This window comes from Pleuronectes platessa, chromosome 16 (genome assembly GCF_947347685.1).
Source record: "Pleuronectes platessa chromosome 16, fPlePla1.1, whole genome shotgun sequence".
Taxonomy (NCBI): Eukaryota; Metazoa; Chordata; class Actinopteri; order Pleuronectiformes; family Pleuronectidae; genus Pleuronectes; species Pleuronectes platessa.
In genome coordinates this window covers 21,806,502-21,822,464 of record NC_070641.1, presented here as the reverse complement: position 1 = coordinate 21,822,464, position 15,963 = coordinate 21,806,502, and the positions used below count along the sequence as shown (strand labels likewise).

At 47.0% G+C, this 15,963-nt stretch overlaps 1 protein-coding gene across 2 annotated transcripts; it reads right to left on the bottom strand.

Moving 5' to 3' along the window:
- Positions 1-1,279: 1,279 nt before the first annotated feature.
- LOC128458699 (trinucleotide repeat-containing gene 6B protein) lies at positions 1,280-15,890 on the bottom strand. 2 transcript variants are annotated; one of them, XM_053443648.1, is made up of 21 exons: positions 15,575-15,890; positions 14,238-14,325; positions 13,859-13,880; positions 13,134-13,568; positions 9,658-12,573; positions 9,241-9,393; positions 8,923-9,125; positions 8,703-8,765; positions 8,460-8,618; positions 8,221-8,355; positions 7,107-7,307; positions 6,786-6,899; positions 6,370-6,580; positions 6,093-6,245; positions 5,761-5,928; positions 5,368-5,514; positions 5,070-5,162; positions 4,635-4,850; positions 4,305-4,375; positions 3,412-3,551; positions 1,280-3,317 (listed from the first exon to the last, which is right to left on the bottom strand). In XM_053443648.1, exons 2-21 carry the CDS (start codon positions 14,292-14,294, stop codon positions 2,744-2,746), a joined length of 6,231 nt encoding a protein of 2,076 aa, XP_053299623.1. In that variant the 5' UTR covers positions 14,295-14,325; positions 15,575-15,890; the 3' UTR covers positions 1,280-2,743. The 2 variants fall into 2 exon arrangements, with proteins under 2 accessions (XP_053299623.1, XP_053299624.1); XM_053443649.1 differs by having other exon boundaries at positions 8,923-9,122.
- Between the last annotated feature and the right edge of the window lie 73 nt (positions 15,891-15,963).

Sequence of the window (15,963 nt, the reverse complement as noted above, 5' to 3'; positions counted from 1 at the left end):
AATTGTCTGTTTGTGTCAATGCACTGAGCTCAACTACAGCGGAGTCAAATTCCTAGTATGTGTGCTCATGTTTGGCAAACAAAGCTGATTCTGATTCTAAATATTTAGAATTTAAGAAAAACAAAAGGGAAAGTAACACAAAATGTATAGATGAGAGAGAGGAAGAAGGAATAGCATCATTGATGGGTGTTCTATTTGTCCAGCAGTGTTTTTAATTTAACAATGTAATAACCTCTCAGCCCCAAACAGGCTCACATTTCCCAGATGACTTCCTCAAATAGTATTTAATTATTTCCAGGTTTAGCAGCGTCATGAGGTTTCTGAGCCATTCCATTCCAACTCAATTAATCAACGTGTCAGTAAAGATGCATTATTATTTATTTTAAAATTCAAAATATCCAGATATTCACAAGTTTTTATTCAGTTTAAAGGCAATCACACATTCAGACAGTGAATCTATTGTGCAGCACTTTGTACTATTATCTGACGCACTGATTCGTGTTTGTCACAGTAACGTGACAGATTTATTTCATGAGTTCTTCTCTGAAAAAATCAAGGAAAATTTTGATAAGAAAAAAAATCCCTGGATCCCTCACTAGTATATTAATGGATTTTCCCCTGACCAATACCACATCCTACTACCGAGTTCTGTAGTAATCCGTTCAGTTGGTTTTGTGTAATCTTGTTTACAAACCATGGCGGTTGTATATATACACAAACCCTCCCTCTTACATAATGGTTGTTATTATTGAATCTGATGAATGTATTATCCCTATTGAGGTTAATATCTACGTGCTGAAATACCTGAAATCCCACTTCTATGAGGAGTATGTTTTTGAGAATGGTGCTATCACAGTGTCAGAGCTTTTATTAGAGTTTATTAAAATGTTTCTGTAGATAATCACGTCCACTTCACACAACGACAGCTCTCAGTCACCTCAGAGAAGGAGTCATTTCATACAGTGAGCAGTGGCTTACTGCAGGATGACGTGCACGTTAAATAGGATTGGTGTGTGGATGGTAATGAGAGGGTGACAGATGGACACCCTGGCTTGTTCCACCCTGGCCCAGTCCACGAGCTGCCATTCCACCTTAATGTCAGGCTTAGGTTTCACATTTGCATTAAAGCAGATTGTCACATCGACAGAGGAACAGATACGAGGCAGTTTTGACTGGTTCAGACTGGAAATTACTCCACCTGAAAAACTCGTGGGTCACTTTTAACCAAACTCCACGAACCTGACCTCAAACAAAACAGAAATTATCACGAGGACAAATGTAGAAGCCAATACTTTCATCTTTATTAATCTTGTTCTCATTGTTTAAATAAATTTTTTCCTTTGTAAAATCTCAAAACGAAAACACTGAACAGGAGTGTTAAAGCCTGTCTTAATTTAAAACGAATACACAACAGAATATTAAAAACGTACGGTAACTCTTACTCTGCATCTGTAAACAACCCGTCCCACCCTTCCCTCCCGCTCCACACAGGTGATAAGATTTGGCATGTCCGTTTTCTCAACTCTTATGCCTTCAGCTCTTTGTGTCTTTAAAATGTTCTTTTTTTTTTTTATTATTGCAGGTCGGACAATAAAAAAGACAAGTCTGCTAAAAAAACAAACAACTTCAAATGAGAAAAAAAGCATTAGTGCCAATATTTCTTAACACAGTCAGCAGTATACCGATAGCACTCAAAAAACATTTTTGTATAGACCTTCTGTATAGTAAGCAGCCTTGCCCACATAACGACAGGCATTAACATGCACACACACATTTTTCTCACATTCACACGCACGCACACACACAAACTGCGGTGGTGTAATCCACTTACTTGGTCTCAGTCTCACTCATACACATGTCAATATCGTGTGTATGATACTGCGCGCAGCATCGACACGTGGAGAAATGCAACATAGCCGCAAACTGCCAGCAATTTAACATTTATCACTGCAACAGTAACAAACATGTTCAAGAGAGTATAACAGAGAAAGAGTGCGTGAGATACAACAGTAGGAGGTCAGCATTTTGAAAACAGAACAATGACATTTTTCAATATTTTCACTGTTCAAAAAATTTAAACCATACATACAAACAAACAGAGAAAAAAAAATTATAAACTGAACATACACAGTAAGATACAGTTCTGCTGTCAGTCAGAGCTGTTTGCATGTGTTTGGATTCCGTCTCCGTCTTTAAGGGGACACGAATACAAACTGCACTTTAACCTCACATCATGTAGTAGTTTTAAGTTCTCTTATACGATGAAGGTAATGCTGTGTACAGTGCCCAACTGTCTGAAGGCTTGTCTGTATTTGGTGTGTGCATGTGTATGTAAATCTGTTGAAAAGTCCCCTATTTACTAAGCACATTGCAATCCAGTCAAGTCTTTCAGACCAACTGACTTTTCATTCTTTTTCAGGTTTCAAGTCTAAGCAGTTGAAATCTTCATCTGTGGAAAAAGGCTGTATACACATCTAACAGTCCCTGCATTTGTTTATATAATAGCTTAAGTCTGGCCACAAGAATGTGTGTAAGCATGTCTCACATTTCTGCTTTATGTGTGTGCACGTCAATATGCATACTGAGTATATGTATGCACATGTGGTATATGTGTAGTACATTAATTAATATGCATACCATGTAAATGTGTTTGTGTGTGTGTGTGCTATAGTAAGTACATATGTAACCCAGTGTATGTTGTATCAGTGTGTCCAAACCTACACATACAAATGGAGGGGCCTCATCAGATGGAGTCAGCTCCTCCCCCCAGCAGGTCACCAGGCAACAATGCAGCAGGGCTGTCCATTTGGTGCCTTTCCTCCATTTGTGGTGCCCCCCACATGCTGCTGCTGGGGTATCCGGCAGTCATGCCCCCCCAGAGGCCAGAGCCCCTCCCACCCTCAACTCCCCCGACACCTCCTCCCTCCCCTGACCCATTCGTGCTCCACTGGGAAAATATCCCTAGCCCGGGTCCTTGGGCTGAAGAGGTGTCTGAAGAACTGCCAGTACCATCGAGACTTTGCCAGCCAGACCCGGAGGACCTCACACTACCTAGACCCGCTGTTCCACCTTCCCCGCCGCCTCCATTTCCATTTCCACCTGAAGTTGTACCCGCTGGTGCACGCTCACTCCCGGGGGAGCTCCCACCACTGTTGGCCACAGAGGTGCCTGTACCAGACGAGCCCTGCATTCCACTGGCCGGGGCCCCTCCTGAGCCGGCCCCCTCTGTCCCTCCGGCCTGGGAATGTGCAAAATAGCGAGCAACTTCCTCCTCACTCACAAACTCCGCCAGGATTGTGGTGTTGCCCAAAACACACCTGAGAAGGAATCACAAGAATGGGCTCGTTAGATCAACAGGAGAATGATTGATTTGAAGCATGTGTGTATTAGTGAGTGCACAGGTTAACCTACATGTGTAGTGCACCCTGGGCCTTGGCTGCTTCCTGCCGGCTGCTGTAGCGAATCAGAGCGCTGCCCTGGGTCAGGCCAAGATGGAACGTCAGCAGGGGGCCATGCTGCATGCAGATAGTCCTCAGTGTGGAGCCATCGATCTACAGGGAACCAAGAATGAAGGTTACGTGTAAAATATTTAGAGTATGCATGTTAAGTGATGTAATGTAACGATGCTCCAGTTATTGTCTACAATCTTGAGTCATCAATAACAGTGGCAGTGAAATGTCAGAGCATCGAGGGGATTACACAACCACAGTTATGTGTATGAAGAATCCAGACTTAATAATGTGGTGAGACTTCGGCTTTATTGTGTCAGTCTGCCACAGTTACTCTGAGATAGACTAGTGCACAAGAGCACTGACTGAGGCCTAATAGGTTTATATACAAAAATCTATACGACACAAAATTATTGTGTGCTTTGACTTATAATTAAACTTTTTCATTCCTAGGCTTCTTGCAGAGCAGTGTGATGCCAGTGTCATTTGTGCAGACTCTAATTGATTAAATGGCTCATCCAACTTCACAATCCAATTACAGATGGGTCACGCATCATTCTGTCTAATTTGCATAAGACAGACTGAAGGAGAATACAGATGAATGAGCACAGACGTTTAAGGCTTCTGATTCCAAACCCTGACCAGTCTGTCTGGGCAGGTGTTCCACTTCACAGCCATGATAAACTCTGATAAACTGAGTTCTACATTTTTGCACATCACACTCACCCTTTCTACATAATTTCAGTGTACAGGTTTACTGGTGGTTACACTGTAACTGTCTAAATTCAAACAAAGCCCATTAAAACTTTCTGTTTAGATTCTTCTCAGGTTTTTCTCTCATGTTGACATCCTTACCTGCGGGGTCAGGTTACTCAGCAGCAACCAGCAGCTGCCTCTGGAGGCCGTGCCATCGCTCCAAGCTGAGCCTTTAATGAAAACAGACAAGGAGGGAGACAAACCGAGAAGACAAGGATCAAACAATTAGAGGGAATGTCTTAGTTGACAAACAGAGATCACACTGAAGAGAGCGTATACACGTGAAGAGAAAGTATCTACTAGGATTCATGATACTTTACTTGAAGCTGAGCCAACATGTCACTGTGAAGAAGATCTTTCTCTACGCAGCATATAATTGAGAAGTAAGCTGACAAATTGTTGTGAAATAAAGAGATCTTTCGTCTGTACCTGGCCCATATCTCGACTCTTGATTCATCCCACCTCCTCCCCAGCTCCGGGCCAACCGTGGGCCCCCACCGCCCCATGGGGAGGGCGAGGCCTGCTTCTGATTAGTTAAGCCAGGAGGGGGGCGTGGCAGATGAGAGCTGTTGCGATTGGTTTTCCAAAACTTGTTTTGTCCGATGGGCTCTGGGGGCCAGCTGGGCTTGTACTCCGAGTACTTTCCTGAAGAGGAAATGGAGAGGGGGAGAGAAGGAGGGGGAATATGAGGTTTGACAAAGAGACCACAGAAATGGGAGTTGAGACGACAGAGTTCAGCCAACTGCTTAGGCGTCTCTCCAAGAAAGACATAACTTGTGCACCAGTAAAAAAAAAAACAGACATTGTAGAATGAAAGAGTAAACGTCAAGTTGCGAAAACGAAATAAAGAAAATAAACATTTACCTGTGCTGTGTGCATTGCTGAGCAGGCTGTCTGAGGCACTGTAGGGCCAGGCACCAGGTGAAGGCAGCGAGGTGTTGAGGGAAGGGTTTGGCCCTAAAAACATTACAGGGTTATAAACACATTCTGTGATAAACAAGACAGGGCAACCAAAGTCCAGCACACATTGTGAGGAACATGATTTTGAGCCATGACTTACAATAAAGCCACAGGAACCAAACGTAGGTTGCATTATTAACAATGCATATAGTTTAAAATATAGTAGAAGTTAAAAGAACTTGAGCATTAAGTGCACAAATACCTATGTTGTCTCGTAGTAACTGGTGGTCAGAGTCGTTGAGGCTTGGGGGTCCTGGGGAGCCAAGAACACTACCAGGAGTCATGTAGGGGTCAGACTCAGGGTCTCCACCACTCGGAATTCCCTTCCAGGGCACACCAGGCTGGAACTCTGTGATCAGACAACAGGAAACTTATTGAACTTATGTGTTATCATGGTTATGGCCATGTCTGTTGCTAAAAATATATTTAGGAACGATTTGACAAAAATAAGGAGCAATGTTTGGCAATTAGTTTTTTCTTATTTTCTTTGGATTAGGTAAAGAGCTCTTGTCCAACACATTCGTTACATATTAATTGAGTTGGAATTAACATTTTCTCTTCATTTCTTCTCTGACCCGGACTCAGGCAAACTCACCTGGAGGCCAGCTGGATATGGCAGGTTTGTTCCCCATTTTACTGCCGGGAGTTCGATGCCAGTTGTCTGCAGGGCCCTGTGGGGGAATCCCTAAACCATCACCGCCCAGCATTTCATACTGGGAGTAAGGGGATCCTCCTCTCACCTTAATAGAACTGGGTAACGGGCCTTCAGAGCAGCACACAAGGGAGAAATCATGTCAAACAGATTCAACTGACAGCGCTTCATACAGATACATTATGAATGAGGGTGATTATCAGTTCAGTCAATAGCAGACGGACAGAAGCCCGAGAGATGAGCTTTCCTGTGAAGTGTGACATTTGTCAGCCCACCGTTCTTATGAAGGCTTGGGTTGGGGGGAGAGGGAGCTGGGGAGTGTCCCTCCATCATCCACTTGAATCTTGACTGCTGTCCTCCGGTTTCCTTCATCCCTCCCATCATGGGACCAAGCTCCATCCCTGACATGTTACCACCAGGGGCAAGCCCTGAAAAGAGATCAGTGTTTATAGAGAATACACATCTACAAGTGGCTGTTATTGGCTTGTCTGGAAGATCACACAGACCCGCCAGAATTAGTTTAACTGCTATGATTTTGCATGTTGGACTCACCAGAGTACATCCCTTGTGATTTGGCATGATGGTCTGATAAGGGCCCCCCCATTCCAGGATGTGGAAGGGAGTCAACCATGGGCTGTTTGGAGAGGCCTGCTCCCAGGTGAGAAGGGGACAGTTTGGAGCCCGGTCCTCCTGTTCCAGCTCCTCCAACCCCACCCTGCTGATGCTGCCTCTGCTGCTGAAGAATAGCCATAATCCTCGCCAGCTGAGGAAGATACAAGAAGATGTTTCTAACACACGGAAGGCAGTGACGTCATGTGAAAACAATTGTCTTAATATCAACTTTGACCAAGTCCTTGCTGAGAGCAGTGTAGACATGTTGTATTTTCAGTAGAGAAATACAGAATGGTTGAAATCCTGATGACCCTGAATGTGGTATAACAAAGATTGTAGAATATAAACATGTTCACCTGCTGTGGGTCTGCCTGCTGCCTGAGAGGCTGAGGCTGAGGGAATTTCCTCTGGTTCTGCAGGAGCTGCTGTTGTTGCTGCTGCTGCTGCTGCTGTAGAAGGAGCTGACAAGCCTGTTGAGCGGTGGAAGAAATGGACATGAAGACATGAATGTGAACAGCATATGTAAGACTGTGCTCACAGAGACACTGCAAGTAAGTGAACAGTTGGATTACAGTTAACCTTCTGATACTAAGATATTATGCACAAAGCACATTATATTAAAATGTCTAGTCCATGAGTCAATCCATCAATTAACAATCTAAGATTGAGGCACATACCAGATGGAACTGCTGCACATGGGGGTAAATGTTGCTGAGCATTGCTAGCTGCTGTGGGGAAAGTTGAGGAGGGATCACCCCTCCACCAACACCACCGACCCCGCCGACACTTCCGACGCTGCCGACACCTCCCACTCCACCAACCACTCCACCCACACTGCTACCAGGAGAAGGCATCTGCTTCAGCATAGGACCCGGCACCTGCACACCACAGGGATTTACTTATATAGAGCTCCACTTAATGGAGTAGGAGTGACACTCCATTATTCCAAATAAATTATTGACTTCAAATATTCAAATTAAATTATTATTCAAACCATGATTTAGATTGATATTATTTTAATTATCTTGTTTTTACAGGCTTATATTCTTGTAATTAATCTTGTTGTGGTATTTTACTTGTTGATGTGAAGGATTATTTGGTCACTATTATGCTTTTTTCCCATTTTTACCCCCACCAAGGTTGTTATGTTTGTTTGTTTGTAAGAAAGATTTGGCAAAAACAACTTCATAAATTTCCATGTTAAATTATGTGGTATCTGTCAGCAAAGAACCAGAAACATCCATGAACTCCTGCTGTAAAAATATCAGGCCCGAGTGTGTGCAGATTTTTTCAGATACTGAAAAAAAGACGACACCACATTTTGTGATATGTAACCCACAGGTAAAATGCTCTTGTCCCATGTTCCAAGCCTTTTTGTGATGTCAGGATACTTTCTATAATATTGGTGACTATCCAATTAGAACTTACCTACACAGAACACAGCGACATGTTTGTTTTTATATTTGACCTCAATTTGTATGCGCCCTGGAAAGTGTGGTAAGTGCCGGACCAAAAGGCAATCAGGCAATAAATAATTCATTTCAACAGCTAGCAAGCCCAACCAACAACATTCACATCTACAAACCAGACCAACATGTCACTACAGGTTTCAATGCATATCGCTTTGCCTCCAACTATTTAAGACATGTAGCACCAGCCTTTTCATGAGAAATATTCAATTAATATGAAATATCATATAACCAAATACAACTGTTTGTGTCCATATAGGCTCTCAGGGGACCCTCCAGCTCTCATCTTAACTTATAACACCTGCGACTGAAGACAACAGACCTGTGCAGAGAGGAACTGATGAGGCACTTGAGCACGTAGCCCCTGGGGGTTCATCGGATGCATGCCCGGTTGGTGCATCCCTCGAGGTGGAGCCATTCCTCCGCCACTGCCAGCAAACCCTCCATGGCCACCCATCTGAAGTGCAATGAAATCCATAAAAAAAAACTGCATTGTACTACTGCCGAATATTTCTACCTTAAGACTGGAAGTTAGTGCATTAATTATAAACAGACTCCTACCTTTTCTCCATACGGCCCCATGTCACCGGGACCCATGTCTTTGGAACTAGGCATGCGGTAACCTCCTCCGCCTCTTCCTCCCCTACGCATCTCTCCGTTATAGTCGCTCATTCCTCTCTTGTCTCCTTCCATCTTTTTGTCATCACTTGGATCATCACCCTATGACACAACAATTTAATTTAGTGGCATTACATAATGATGCTATCGATATCATTCATTACAACCATCAGATGCACGACTCACCAGAAGACCCATGTTTGAAAACTGACGTGAGACTGGGTTCATCCAGCTGTCCCCACCTCCACTCTTTGGGAAAGAAATACAAATATTATTCTCAGTCATTAAAATTAAAATAAAAGTATGTGTAATTGTAGGTACTGAGGAAACTGTTTTGTCTATTTTGTAAAATGAACCAAGAGAGACTATATATAAACTGAATTGTGTCCAGACTCTAGTTTCCTACCTTCATGTTGCCTCTCTTGCCTCCATGACTCTGACCCCAGCCTCCAGAGTTGTAGGAGGAGCTGTTGCCCTGGTTGCCCTGGTTGGTCTGGTTGTTCCAGACCCCTCCACCACCATCGTCTTCCTCATCCCAGCTGGCGTGACGGGAGGCTGCAACGGAGGGCTCTCCCTTCCCACCCCAGCTTTCCATCGACTTGGGGCCTGCTTTGAGAACAAAGCAGATAGGTATGATGTTACATCCTTTGCTTTTAAAAATGCTAAATGCCATTAAAACTGAGAGCTGAATGGAAGTTCTTCTCTGTAATTCTTCTGCTCTTACCAGGTTTACCAGGGTTGGGTGGAGGGTTCCCCCAGCCAGAAGGTTTGCTGGGTTCCTCTTGATCCGCCCAGCCTGTTGTTGCATCCGGCGCCTGGCCCCAGTTAGTATTACCATTATCCCCAGATGGTGCACCTCCTCCCCACATACCCGGACCTGCAGAATGATGAAATTGAATGATACACTTTAGAAATTTGCCGCAGAAAAATATCTAAATAAATGTGTTAGACAGATAACAAGAGTAAGTGTAGTTGAAGCTGACATAAGAAAATGTGTTGGGCTCTGCTATAGCTGTTTTTTAAATGTATGAAATCAAGAACAGCAGAATAAAACTTGTAATACTTAAAGAATAATTTAAAGGCGGCTGTTCAATCTTCTTTGGGTGTGACTTGCCAAATGCATACTTATTATTCTGCTTACCCGCTGCAGCACTGCGTGAGTTTGCTTCCCTGCTGTGCTGCATCCCTTGCTGCATCCCTTGCTGCCTTCTGGGGGGTTGCTGCTGCTGCTGCATGCCTGGAGGGGGGGCCTGCTGAGCGTGGCTTTGACTGGGGGGAGCACTGTTCTTGTCCCACAAGTTCACATTCTTGCTTTTGTAGCGGACAGGGTCTCCCCAGGCAGAAGTGCCATCATCGATTTCCATCTTACGACTGATGGACTGAGGGGAGGGTTCTTCCCAGCCACTGGTCTCCAGGGCATCCCCCCCACCTCCAGAGACTTGGGGGATTGGGCCAGCGGTCCAGCCCGGACTTTGGTTCTGATTCTTGGATGGTGGACCTCCACCTCCATCTCTCCCTCCAACATTGGACCGGCTGTTCCACCCACCTTGCATGGGACCTCCTGGTGGCGGCTGGCCCTGTGATTGGTGCTGCTGTTGATTTGGGGCTTTCATTGGTGCCACTTGGCTGTTTGGTATCTGTGCTGCTGCTGTGTGGGGCTTGGCACTCCCCCAATCTTGGTGGGATTTGCTTGCACCCCCATCCCCCCCTTCCCATCCTCCTCGCTGAGACCCTCCCTCATCCATATTACCCCAGGAAGATCCCTCATCAGAGTTGCTTCCACCTCGGCCCCGCCCATCTCCCCGCCCATCTCCTCGCCCATCTCCCCAGCCACCTCCAGGCTTGGAGTCCCTCTGTCCCCAGTCTCCTCCCCCTCCAGCCTGTCCTCCCCAACCACCTGTCTCCCCTCTTCCAGTCCCCTTCCATCCCCCTGTCCCTTTTTCCTCTGGACCATCGGTCCACTCGCTACCCTGATTTCCAGTGTCTCTCCTGGTCCCTCCTCCTCTGTGATCCCTCCATTGTGGTTGTTCGTCAGTCCCCCATCCTTTGCCCTGGGTTTCGGGTGGAAGATCACCCCAGCCTCCAGCTGCCTTCCCTGGGTTGCCCTTGACATCTTCTTCTGGCAGTCCTGGCTTCCTTATAGTGCTACTATGCACATGAGTACCACAGGTTGACTGTGTGGCATCACCATCGCAGCCATCCTTCACTGGAGCAGGCCCGGAGTTTAGGATGGCCGTGTGACTGCCAGAGGACGGATCATTAGTTACTGAACTGGTATTAGAGGGGTACCCGGGACCACGACTAGTTGCTGATGAGAATGCAGAGGAAGATGAAGTACTTCTTTGCTTTCGGTTTCCTCCTCCTCCTGCTGCTGCTGCTGCTGCTGGGGTGTCCATGTCCCAGGCCACATTCTGTCGAATCTGGGTCTGCCCCCAGCCCGTGTTAGACAGTACTCTGGGGTCCAGGTCAGATCGATTGAGCATGCCAAGTAAGGCCACTTCAGCATTGGAGGTCTGGGGGGAGCGGTCGTCTACAGGTGAGGCTTGGTCCTGCTTGTGACTGCCACCAGCCCCTTCTCCACCACTTCCAGCTGTGGACCCTCCTCCGCTAGAGGATGAAGGTGCTCCACCTCCAGTGCCTTCCGGCTGCCCCCCTCCCCCTCCTCCTCCACCCCACTCACAAACTGCTTTGTCGCCACTCTCCACCCCTGTCTGATTGTCCCAAGCTTTTGTCATAGTTTCAAACTTTGGTGCGGCAGAGTCCTGCAGAACACTGGCCCCAATACTGCCTCCACTACTGCTGCTGTTGCTGCTGCTCACATCTCCCCCTCTTCCACTTCCTATTGCTAAGTTAGTCAAAGTTACACTGCCCCTAGTTCCAGCCCACTCTGCTTCTGAACTGCCTCCTTCCCATGCTCCCTGAGATACCACTGGGGTATTTGAACCACCGTCATTTCCCTTGCCCCAGCCTGCCTTCTCTCCCTGGCTACTAAAGCCCCACGCACTCCCTTCCTGCCCCTGAGCTCCAGTGCCTCCTCCACCCCACCCATCGGCCGGTGACACGCCTGCACTGAGGTCAGACGACACTGGTGGCATGGATCTCCAAGAAGAAGAGGCAGGTAAGGAGGAAGACGAGGAGCCAGAAAGATTACCATTCCCTTCTTCCTCAATACTAGAGACCCCACAACCTCTCTCATCACCACCTTCTTGATTTGGTCCTGCTCCTCCTCTTGCTCCCCCACTTGAACCCAGCTCCGGGTTTCCTAAGTGCTGCGGTTCTCCACTTCTGGCCGGAACAGCTATCTCAGTATGCTGCTGATGAAGACCAGTTTGATTCACAGATGAAAGAGAATGAGTGGCGATGGGGGTGGTGCTGGCAGAGAACGAGGAAGCTGAAGTAATGGACGAGTGCAGTGGAAGGCCTTCGCTAGCCGAAGTTGATGTCCCACCTTGCACCAGGGCAGGCCAGGCAGAGGGGTTCATGTTGGGGTTAAAATTGGCACCAGGGACACTGCTGCTGCCACCCACAGGGCTCTCCTGGGGCCCAGGTAGAAGATGGGAGACTTTGGAATTGTAAAATGCTGCTGATCCTAACCCTGCCTCCACCTGAGAGGAGGTGGAAGAGCCCCACACATCACTTGACTGAACACATTCATTAAGCGAGGAAGAGGAGGAAAGAGGAGGAGAAGAACGAGGTGGGGAAGGATTGTCCATGTTCCCTGCTCCTCCTCCTGCCGTTCCTCCCTTCTGCTGGATGCTTCTCTCACTCCATGAGGCACTACTGTTGTTGTTACCGGGGCAGTCTTGCTCCTGCACCCCTCCTCCAGCCACGTCAGAACTCAATTTGGCCCCGCCTAGGATGCTTGGCCAATCCTCCAGGTCAGTCCCATCCACAATCACCGTCCCGCAGCCCTGAGAAGAGGACTGGCTGCCAGAGCCCGCCCCCCATGTGGAATTTGCATAAGTTGAAGTAGTAGTAGTAGAAGAAGACGACAGAGCAGCAACACATAATGAAGATGAGTTGGGGGGTGAAGGGGAGGATGAACCCAGGTTGGAATCTATAATGACAAAATTAGAGAGCATTGATATTGATTTGCAATTGAAAATAATTCATCAATTCAATACGAACAACATGTGTAACTGGTGATACCAACTGTGTGACCTATTGGTCCCTACAATACATGCATCTCATTGACGTGAGGAAGTTCACAGCTGAAATATTGGCGACAACTATATTTTAACATCAACCGATGGGTTGTGCTGAGGAGCTGCCCACTGAACGTCTTAACTTCGGATCATAAGCTGAGATTCTTCAAACCGAGCATTTTCTTTCCTTCCGGTCAGTCGATGTGCAGCTACCTCTGCATCTGAGCATCTTAATTCAATTTAGTCTCTGACTTTTATCATTGTTTGATAGTCTAAGTCAGCTGCAGCCCTCATGTGTTGCTGTAAAATCTGTTCCTTGTTCCTCCAAAGCATTGTGATTAATCGAAACAGTATCAAGTTCCTCAACTTTTGCTGCTTGGTGGCAGGAAACTACTTATATATGTTGCATGTGACACTCGGGGGATTACGCAATTAACATGAAAATCATTTTCATTCTTTGACATTGACGAACCTGCGCCTCCAGCTGTGCTTGCATTGGGGTTATCTGCTCCCTGTGAGGACACAGGAGGGGTGGCTGCCCAGCCACTGCCGCCTCCTGTGCCTCCCTCCCCTACTCCTCCTCCCCCCAGCAGCATGGAGGACAGCGGTGGCTGGCCTCTCTTCAGTAACACTTTGTGGTCCTGCTGGCTGCGAAATCTTGGTGGAACCTCTCTGGACATGTATCGCTGCTGCTGGGAGGTCTGGCTTCCAGAGGGAGAGGAGGAGGGCTGTCCGTTGGCCACAGCAGTCCGCTGCTTTGCATTGTTCCCACCACCAGTAGGAACTTGTGCAGAAACCCCAGCGGCACCAGGACTGGGGGATGAGGGGGCAGCGGGGCCAGGGCTGGGGGACACGGAGCCTGGGGTGGCGAGCGGCTGGGAGCACGAGGGTTTGGCTGATTCTGGCACTAGAATATACAAATAATTACAGGTATTAATCACCAGTAGACTTCAGTGTGGTAAATACAGAAAGACAGTATGTGCTAGGTAGGTTCATCTAATTGGTAATTAACAGTTTAAGAAAAGTTTGAGGAAAAACACATACAACAACTTTGTAGGAAGTGGGTGCTGTAGATTAGCGAATCTTTAAAAACAAGATCTAGTATTTAGGGTAATCATCACATGGAATGATAAAGTGAGTGGGTTAGAAAAAAAGAGGAAGAGCAGGATCATGACAAACCAAATAAAAAAAACATACCTTTGATTTTCTGTTCTGGCCCCTACAACAGAAAGCAAAATTCAGTCAGGTATTTGGAAGAACTGGTAAGCTGGTTAAGCAACAAGACAATATCATTACTCCATTGAGACCTACAAGTTTAATCTTAACAGACTTTATCCTTGCTACTGAAACTAAGGAATACATGAGCAAAAAAGAAAATCTACTTTTGATATTTTTTCCTAAATTCGCAGAATGAGTACAAGAAGCTAAATCTTTTAAACATGGCAAATTATTTTTAACATGTATCCGCTCCAATTCAACTTAGAAGAAAATCCTGGCTAAAGGATATGGAACCAGGAATGTCTCTTGAATCATAAAAACATAAAGCACAATCAGCTGTAAATATTTGGCAGTTTACCTTCTGAGAGGTTTCCCTTTTCTTCTTATCTTCTTTCTTTTTTTTCTTGTCTTCCATGAACTACTGTTCCCTTTCTTGATTCTCCTGTCTGTGGTAGAGAAAAGTACACGTTCAGTTATTTGCAACACTCAAGTCGTACGGAGAGCAACGCAATGCACGCACACACAGATAACATGCACTTCATCAGACCAGTGCCAATTTTACTCCCACACAGTCCGAGTTGTAAGGGCTGTAACGTTAACCAGGGGCAGACAGCTTGACAACCGCCTGTGGTAGCCTAGCTCCTCGCTGCATAATTCATTAACCAGAAAGCGATTGCAAGTCCAACCAGGAGACAAACAGCGGCCACACAAACTGAGAGACTATGACCCCTCTACTACTCTGGAAACTCCAGATTCTCCCGTATTCCAGTAGACGGGTCTGTTAAGGTAGCATGCCTCATAGCATGATCTAGAAGGTACAAGCTTTAATGTTATAACTTGCCCCCCCCCCCCTACTTCATTAACACCATCACCACCAAAAGTAAATATGTGCATTGGGCAAATGCAAAAGTCCCACGAGGAGGTTTCTGTGGAAAACTAAACCTGCCACACAGGAAGCTGAGGGCAGAAACACGGACAGAGTTGTTAGTAGGAAAAGTCTGTAAACACCACAGGGCCCAGAGCTAAGCTGTGGATAATCAGCATCGTGTCACACAACGCTAATGTGAGCTAAGTGGACAACTCGCCGCGTTGCATGTAAACACACCAGCTGACGTTACAGCTCACGGCCAGGTTGACGTGTGGCCACAGGTCCAGATGTTTGCATCCGCACGAGGAGCCACCGACCCGCATATCATGTTAATAACAGGCCACCGGGGACCAGCTGTGTAGCTGCTAGGTGCCCCGGTGCTAACAGCTAACGTATGCTAGTCGCCTGTGGAGCAGCGGGTGACCCGAGGAGCCGGGGGGCTAGCAGGGGGCAACGCGACCCGCGGACCCCGCACGACGACGCCGACCCGTGCGCAGTTCAGAGCGGACAACACGCACGTCACCTCGGATAAAGACATGCCCCTTATCCCTCGAGCACCATTTTCCATTCACACCGTTTCATGTGGCTTTTTTTCGTAAATGCACATTTATAAATAAAACACGCTACACGAGCGGTGCTAATGGTGGACGGGCTCCGAGCTGGGGACCAACTTAAATAACGCTTCATCCACATAACAATCGGAAGAAACACAAGCGCTGCCGACTGCACAACGACAACACACATTAGCATTAGCATTAGCTCACACGGTGTGTGTGGGGAAAAGGTGCCCGGGGCGCGTTTCCACGCCGCCGCTCGACAACACTCACCTCGGGAATCACGCAGGACATAAAAGTGCGTCTGTGCAAAAAAAAAAAATCCCTTGCAGAGCTAGCGCTAGCGGGCTAGCTGGGGAGCTAGCCGAGCGAGCGAGTTCTTCGAGGCTTTCAAGGCTGAAGTCGAGTAAGAAGTGACATCACCGAGCGGCGACGTGTGAGTCGTAGAAAAAGAATCCGAGGAAAGGCGAGTGTTCTGTTAGTCCTGGATCCGCAAACAACGCGTGAGCCCGGGGTGACTGTCAGACGCTGTGTGGTCGGTTCGTTTACTAGCGGCCATTTTGCTTCTGAGCTGTGAAGCGGATGAAATCACCAGCCTGCGATCACAGAGAGGGGGGGGGGGGGGAGCGGGGGAAGATGAGCCACCAGGGGGCGCCCGAGCA